The 8,660-nt window shown below is 36.2% G+C and overlaps 1 protein-coding gene across 1 annotated transcript in view; it reads left to right on the top strand.

The window, feature by feature from the left end:
- Window positions 1-8,660, top strand: part of LOC106459769 (rho guanine nucleotide exchange factor 17-like) — a gene marked incomplete at its 3' end in the record, with an annotated part of 218,802 nt that overhangs the window by 189,676 nt on the left and 20,466 nt on the right. The window contains exon 5 of the mRNA XM_022386309.1: window positions 8,332-8,448. Coding sequence (XP_022242017.1) covers window positions 8,332-8,448 — 117 coding nt within the window. The remainder of the gene's footprint in view (window positions 1-8,331; window positions 8,449-8,660) is intronic.

Below are 8,660 nucleotides of genomic sequence, written 5' to 3'. Positions count from 1 at the left end.
AAGATGATTGTAAATTTACAATTCAAATGTAAGCGAGACTATAAGAGTACTCTCTGTGTGAAAGTTGTATTTTTACATTATACAATTCAATTGTAAGCGAGACTATAAGAGTACTCTCTGTGTGAAAGTTGTATTTCTACATTATACAATTCAATTGTAAGCGAGACTATAAGAGTACTCTCTGTGTGAAAGTTGTATTTCTACATTATACAATTCAATTGTAAGCGAGACTATAAGAGTACTCTCTGTGTGAAAGTTGTATTTTTACATTCTACAATTCAATTGTAAGCGAGACTATTACAAAATTTAATTCCCCGAACGATACTAATTATATTCAGGAATACATAATAGTTTAGTGTTCCTAAATATTTTATGTTTTTGCCAAGTAAAATTATGGGTACTCTTAAACCTTTTTTTTTTTCACCCGCAGCCCGGCGCGCTAACGTTTAGCCACACTAGGCCATACATGAAGAATGAAAGGCAGTTTTAAATACGGAGGATACATTTCATTTTGTTTATATTATACTCTTTAGTATTCATAGTACTGTAACAACGTTGAATATGTGCAAGATATGACATTGCTGTGAGCACGTGAGAGGGTTAACAGCCAATTCCGTTATTTTGTCCAAATTTTAATGTATAAAGTTTGGTTGTCGAACCACAAGTATTGAATAATTAATAACACACTAATATTCACTTATTTATTTTTAACATCAATTATTTATTATTGTTATTTTTAACTTTTTAACTTTACTATTAATCAGAAGAGCTACAATGTACTCTTCTTTCTGTATATGTTTATATACTGTTTACTCTTTCTAAGTATTTTATGTTTTCGGGAGGTATAGCCAAACAATTACAATGGGCCTCTGGCAAAAATAATAGCTTTTAAGGTTTTTACGAAAAATCAAGTTAATTCGAATAAAATAATAGCAATAAATAATTATTGACAAAATTAATTGAATACATATTGTTACGGTAATTCTGATTTGTAAATGAGTTAGATTGATATATAGTTACATAAAAAGAAATATATAGATAACCGCATAGGCGACAAAGATATCACAATTAAAGAATAGGTTAAACAATCGTCAAGTATTTTATATTTTTATTTGAAGAAGATGACATTTTGTGCTAACCCTCCTAGTCAGATCGTACAGCTTACAAACAGCATGGCATGGCCAGGTGGTTAGGGCGCTTGACTCGCAATCTAAAGATCGCAGGTTCGAATCCCCGTCCCACCTAACATGCTCGCCCTTTCAACCGTGGGGGCGTTATTGAAATGTGACGGTCAATTCCACTATCCTTTGGTAAAAAGAGTAGCCTAAGAGTTGGCGATGGTGCCTTCCCTCTAGTCTTACACTGCTAAATTAGTGACAACTAGCACAGATAGCCCTCGTGTAGCTTTGCACGAAGTTCAAAACAAACAAATAAACCAGCTCATAAGGAATAAGCGCAATCAAATGATTTTCAAGCGCCACCTGGTGGAAGCAATATGGTTGAAATTCCCATGAAAGTAACAGTAACTTATTCGTTTAGCAGTCTCAAGTATGGGTGCTACAATCGATGAAAAATATTTCCTGAAAAAAGATTAAGCGCAGGCAAACTGTTTTGAAGCGCCATCTGGCGTAAGCGATCTCGCTGCATATCCCAAGATATTATACGTCAGCGATCGTTAAGTGTATAATTTTTTTTAGTTGTCTTGAGAGCGAGTGTTTAAATCTAAGATGGATATTAACCCATTTTACCTCCTATAGCTTGCATACTGTACGAAGATGATAATACATTATATATATGTATATATGTGTGTGTGTGTGTGATTGACATGGACATTCAGAACCTTTAGTGTGATTCTCCTAGTAAGTTTAGAACTCTCATCGAGAAACACTATATGTATACAACCTTCGAGATTTTGGGTATTATACTAATTCACAAGACTGGATGATACTATGTCCACGTTAAAAAACTAGCCAGTGCAACTTTAAAGTCACATCTTAAATGACCGAGCTATGAGGTTAGAGTACTCAGGTGGGAGGGGGAATGGCTTCGTTTCACGCAAAGAGCTCTTGATTTTAAGGGCACACGCAGCGCCCTCAAACAGACAACATCGTGACTTCCCCAGGGGATGGTGAAAAGTAGAAGAAAATTACTGTTGCAATTTAAAGCGTTTTCTGAATTGTGCAACGTAATTTGTCAGCCGTTGAACCTAACTAATAGATGTCGTGAGAGTCAGACTGGACTACTTTCACTCTCTCATCAGTGAACAATGAAAAAAGTTTACACTAGTTACAAATTATTGAATTGAACTCCTCATTACGCCTTCAGTACAAACACGTAAGTTTCACTTTGCAAAACTTTTATAGTTTAGTTGAAAATCCGAATTATGAATCGACGATTTAAGATTTAGTGATTAGATGTTAATTTTTGAAAGAAAAATATGATGTTCTTAAAGCTCCCCAGTGGCTCAGCGGTTAGTCTGAGGGCTTATAAATCTGTTTTCGATATTCGCGGTTGGCAGAGCACAGATAAATCCATCGTGTAACTTTGTGCTTAACAACGAACAAAACAAACTGTTTTAAATAGTGGCTCAGTTTTACACTACTTATTACAATACCACGAGAAAGATAGGTTTATTTTGAAGACACGAAGGGGGTTAATAGAACGATATTTACACTGTAGAGAGTAACAAAAATGAAATAATAATATGTACAACACCTGCATCAGTACAAATTTAATAATAATAAGAACTCATATTTCATGCAATGCATTAAACTCATCTCCAGTGTGTTCGGGGTAATCACGTGTGCTTTATCACTTGACATATATCGATGAATCTGTGAGAAACGATGCCGAAATAGTTAATTAGACAGTTTTATATGACCTGTTATTATTAACAATCCTTGGATTTTGCGCTCGCTGAACATCCAGGAAATAAAAAAGAAGATTTATTTATTATTCCCGTAAGATATTTCTGATCCTTCCACTATTGGATAGTTGGGCATTTAAGTTACACCACCCGCCGATTATCAGATCATGGTATTCACCTGAACAAAAAGATTGAGTGCATGATGAAGTTTTGAGCCATAGGAAACTACTACATATATAAATATATAATCTTTTATAAAAGGGGCGGGATAGGATTTTTGAATGATTTTCTTTTGGTTGTTTGTTTGTAGGTCCGTACGTGTAGTTGATATTAAACAAACGACACTAGTTTATTTATGATCGACCCCACTACTTAGTGATATTTAGTCTTCAAACTAGGTTCCTCTTACTGTTTGTTTGTTTGTTTTTGAATTTCGCGCAAAGCCATACGAGGGCCATCCGCGCTCGCCGTCCCTAATTTAACAGTGTAAGACTAGAGGGAAGGCAACTAGTCATCACCACCCACCGCCATCTCTTGGATTACTCTTTTACCAACGAATAGTGGGATTGACCGTCACATTATAACGCCCCCACGGCTGAAAGGGTGAGCATGTTTGGTGTGACGGGGATTCGAACCCGCGACCCTCGGATTGTGAGTCTAGCGCCCTAACCACCTGGCCATGCCGGGCCTTCTTTTACTGCCCTTGATGTTCGCCAGGTGTAATAGGTAGTCGTCACACAACGTGTTTTATGTGGGTTTCATCTAACGAGAGAGGCCTAGTGTATTCTTGAACTTGCTATATCAATTTTATATTTGCTTGCCGTAAACAATATAAAACAGAGCTAATAAATTGGCGTAAGCTTTTAAACGCATATAAAAGCGGAATTAGGCGATAATGTATTTTTGAGAGATGTCAGCTTGATCGAATGTTCTGTGTTTAAAGTAATAATATGTAACTACAGTCCCTGAATGGTATTATAATGTTAGCCCTATGCAAGTTCGAAAGTTCTTATTGGTAGAGGAATGATTAATTATTATTGTTAGGCAAATTTCCCACATTAGTTCATTCAATAGTTTTCCATTGATTCGGCATTATTATTAGTTGTAAGTAGGCGAGCTAAAGTGTCTCATATAACACCAATGCTGGAAGAATAACTTTGTTCGTTGTTAAGCGCAAATCTACATAATGAATTAACTGTACTCCGCCAACTACGGGTATCTAAACCTGATTTTTTTTATTTTTTTTGCGTTACAAGCCCTCAGTCTTACCGTTGAGCTACCAGGGTGGGGTGAGAATGAAAGAACAACCTTTTTTTTTTTTTCAACGTTCATTACTTCTCATTGCGGCATCAAACTCCTTCTGGAGGAAGATGAATTCCTAGGATGGAGGATTTGACTTTTTTACCCTTTCCTGGGTTTGAATTGTACGATGACATTACACTTCGCTTTTGGTGGCGCTCTATGTATGTGGTAATTGATATCTTTCAAAGTATTTTCTTAAAGTTGATGGGCATTACATAAGTGAAACATTCCAAGCTTCATAAAAAGTCTCTGGTAGTACGTAGATCTGAGTCACAATTAAATTTAATGTATATAGTTCTACATCGAACTACAGGGCACTTAAATTTAAAATGAAACATGAAACCTACAAAAGAACAAATGATAACCTATAAAACATAGATAAACTATATTGAGCTGTGGATGTGTTGTCCCAGTACCTTTTGTGTGAGTTTATCTAGCTGTGGATGTGTTGTTCCAGTACCTTTTTGGTGTGTAGTTAACTAGGTGTGGGTGTGATATCTCAGTACTTTTGACGTAAATTTAGTAGTTGTGACTGTGCTGTCGCAATACTTTTGGTGTAAGTTTAGCTAGGTGTGGGTGTGGTGTCGCAATACTTTTGGTGTGAGTTTAGCTAGGTGTGGGTGTGGTGTCGTAATACTTTTGGTGTGAGTTTAGGTAGGTGTGGATGTGGTGGCCCAGTACTTTTTGTGTGAGTTTAGCTAAGTGTGGTGTGGTGTCCTAGTACCTTTTGGTGTGAAGTTATTAGGTGTGGGTGTGCTATCTCAGTACTTTTGCTGTGAGTATAGCTAGGTGTGGTGTGTTCTCCCTGTACTTTTGGTGTGAGTTTAGCTAGGTGTGGGTGTTATGTCTTAATACTTTTGATATAAGTTTAGCTAGTTGTGAGTGTGCTGTCGCAATACGTTTGGTATGAATTTTGCAAGGTAGAGTGTGGTATCCCAGTACTTTTTGTGTGAGTTTAGCTAGGTGTGGGTTTGGTGTTCCAGTACTTTTTGTGTGAGTTTAGCTAGGTGTGGGTTTGGTGTCCCAGTACTTTTTGTGTGAGTTTAGCTAGGTGTGGGTGTGGTGTCCCAGTACTTTTTGTGTGAGTTTAGTTAGGTGTGGGTGTGGTGTCCTAGTACCTTTTGGTGTGAAGTTATTAGGTGTGGGTGTGCTATCTCAGTACTTTTGACATAAATTTAGTAGTTGAGAGTGTGCTGTCGCAATACTTTTGGTGTGAGTTTAGCTAGGTGTGGGTGTGGTGTCTCAGTACTTTTTGTGTGAGTTTAGCTAGGTGTGGATGTGGTGGCCCAGTACTTTTTGTGTGAGTTTAGCTAAGTGTGGTGTCCTAGTACCTTTTAGTGTGAAGTTATTAGGTGTGGGTGTGCTATCTCAGTAGTTTTGCTGTGAGTATAGCTAGGTGTGGTGTGTTTTCCCTTTACTTTTGGTGTGTAGTTAACTAGGTGTGGGTGTGATATCTCAGTACTTTTGACGTAAATTTAGTAGTTGTGAGTGTGCTGTCGCAATACTTTTGGTGTGAGTTTAGCTAGGTGTGGGTGTGGTATCTCAGTACTTTTTGTGTGAGTTTAGCTAGGTGTAGGTTTAGTGTCCCAGTACTTTTTGTGTGAGTTTAGCTAGGTGTGGATGTGGTGGCCCAGTACTTTTTGTGTGAGTTTAGTTAGGTGTGGGTGTGGTGTTTCAGTATGTTTGGTGGGAGTTTAGCTATTTATGTTATGTTTAGGAAAGTTATAGAGGTCATCTTATTTTATTTGATTATCCTCATTTTGACATTCTCCTTTTAAATATAATTTTTCAACTCGGATGTAAGGCTGTCACTTACTGTTTGAATCCGGCCAGTGTTCAAAGTGAAAGTACAAATAACAATGCATTCTGAAGCTAGAAATAAGATATTATGAACTTCTGATCAGAATCTAATCATTTTAAAAATATAGAATATTTCTCTAAGTTCGGAAGCATTTCCACTAAAATTTACAGCAAGATAGTATGTTCTAAACGTTTTGAAAGAAAAAAAGTTAAAGTTGTTACCTGTTTATATTTTAGTAGTCTAAACACGTCCCAGATAACCTTCTGTTACAAGAATAAGAGCTAGTTATAATTTAGCCATTTATTGTCTGAGGCTGAAGATCTGACAGCCATAAATTATTAGTTATCAGAATTGATCATCTTAGATAATTATGTACAGTTGTAAGACTCATGAATATCGTTAAGATAATTAAAAAATAATAATTACTCCTATTTGGATTATAATGTCTCCTCCTTGTTAACAGATTACGAACCCATAAATGATTACGAAGATTGCAAGTTAAAACTGGAGTCAGTAATGATCGTTACAGGTGCCTAATTTACCTTATAAACACTATAAGATTATATGGATTTAGTTGATTAAAAACTTGGCTCCGTGGTTAGCGTTCCCGGACTGTGAATCAGAAGGTTCATGGTTCGTGTCCTGTCGTAGCAAAAACCGTTCTCTGCACTATGAGGCCGTAAGTGCGTTATATGAACGATGGTCTAATCCTACTGTTGACTCACTGTCTTCCCTCCAGTCTATAAGCTCAAAATTAGAGACAGGCTTGGACAAATGACCCTTGTATAGCTTTGCGTGAAAATAAACATCAAAGCTGCGGAAGCTTGTCGATTCGTTTATTGTGTATATCCTGTTTACCTTGGAAAAATACTGTCATTTGAACAAATTCCTTAAGTATTCTACTTGCTAAATGTTAGGTTTATGTACCCAAACATGTCATGTAGCAGGGAAAAGGTTAGACAATCTGAAAAGTGAGAAGTACATTTGAAGTGTGAGAAGTAGAAACATTTGTTAGTAATAATGAATTAGGCTTCAGTGAACGAATATCTTCGGTATCAGTTTCTGACGAAACGTTAATTTGATGCAAAGTATGGGGAGATTGGAGAGTTTTGCAAGAAATCTTTTGCAATTTGGTTTATTTTTCAGAAGGATGTTAAAATGATTTTTTTCTAATTCAAATTAACCGTTTTAATGACTAATAAGTACAAATATATTTGTGAAAATGTATATAATTGTATTTATTTCAATACCTTTATTACACTTGGACCCTTTGTTTACATTAAACATATTTAGATTTTCTGACGTTCAGCTGTTGTTGACTGAAAAAAACTACGTTTTTTGGAGTTCGAAGCTGGTTTGGTGATAGCTTCTTTTATACAAACCACATTTACGCAATTTCTGGGCTTCCCCCCCCCCCCAAAGCAATATTTATGTTGTATATGCTAAACAGCATATTGATGCTTTATTTTCAAAACAAACAAAAAACAAGTACAAATATTTAGCTTAAATGTATAAAGCTAGAAAAAACAAACAAACAATAGTCTTATGCTTGAATAAAACATTGTATCTTACCTAAAACAGTAACTCAAAGTTAATAGTTATTTCGTGGAGGCCTGGCATGGGCAGGTGGTTAGGGAGCTCGACTCGCAATCTGCGGGGCGCGGGTTCGAATCCCCGTCCTACCAAACATGCTCGCCCTTTCAGCCGTATGGGTGTTATAACGTGATGGTCAATCCCACTATTCGTTAGTAAAAGAGTAGCCCAAGAGTTGGCGGTGGGTGGTGATGACTAGCTGCCTTCCCTCTAGTCTTTCATCCCTAAATTAGGGACGGCTAGCGCAGATAGCTCTCGTGTAGCTTTGCGCGAAGTTCAAAATAAACAAACAAACAATCTTTCGTGAATGTATCATGCGTGCGGTTCTTTTAACCAATACTAATGCGAATATTGTAGCACCTAGCGGCAGTTTTGGAACTAAACACCATCTGTTATATGTTGGAAAGCTTAAGGCTATTGTAGCTGTAAGACGATTATCACTAATAAGTATTATCGATCCAGTAATTTTTAATTCTTGGATTGCATAATATATTTTGAAACGCGTTTAAATAGAGATGTTCGCGTGAGGAAGCTATTTATTATAGGTTTTAAAAATATATAAATTTTAGATTGTGAGAGAAATTATATATATACTGATAGCCACTCTAATTTACAGTTAATTTGTTATGATGTAAACGATAGTCGATAATATTGAACATTTTGTGTTTATGTACAAAATTGCACTCTATTTTTTCATAACCACTCTTTTCTTTTTATCTTAATAATACTTATCAATACCGAATTCTTAGTGTTGTTGTTGTTTTTACAGTTTACTAAGCAACATGTCATTGACACATACACAGCATTCATTAACAACTGGAAGTCTGCCAAGGACTCTATCAAATTGACCACCCAAGCGAAACCTGCTTTCCAGAAGTTTTTAGAGGTACGATCTAGTGTTTAGTTCTATATATCCAGATTTATTATTTTATAAATACCCTTGAATAAAACCCACTATCATAATACAAAGGTTACTTAGGCTTAGGCCTTGACCACCATGATTTCTCGAATATATAAAAAAAAGGCTTTTTAGAAATTGCAATTCAAGTATGAACATTGTAAGGGAACTGTTAGATCAAGTAGTGTGTTAATACTGTT

This window comes from Limulus polyphemus, unplaced genomic scaffold (assembly GCF_000517525.1).
Source record: "Limulus polyphemus unplaced genomic scaffold, Limulus_polyphemus-2.1.2 Scaffold658, whole genome shotgun sequence".
Lineage (NCBI taxonomy): Eukaryota > Metazoa > Arthropoda > Merostomata > Xiphosura > Limulidae > Limulus > Limulus polyphemus.
This window is presented reverse-complemented; position numbering and strand designations above follow the sequence as displayed.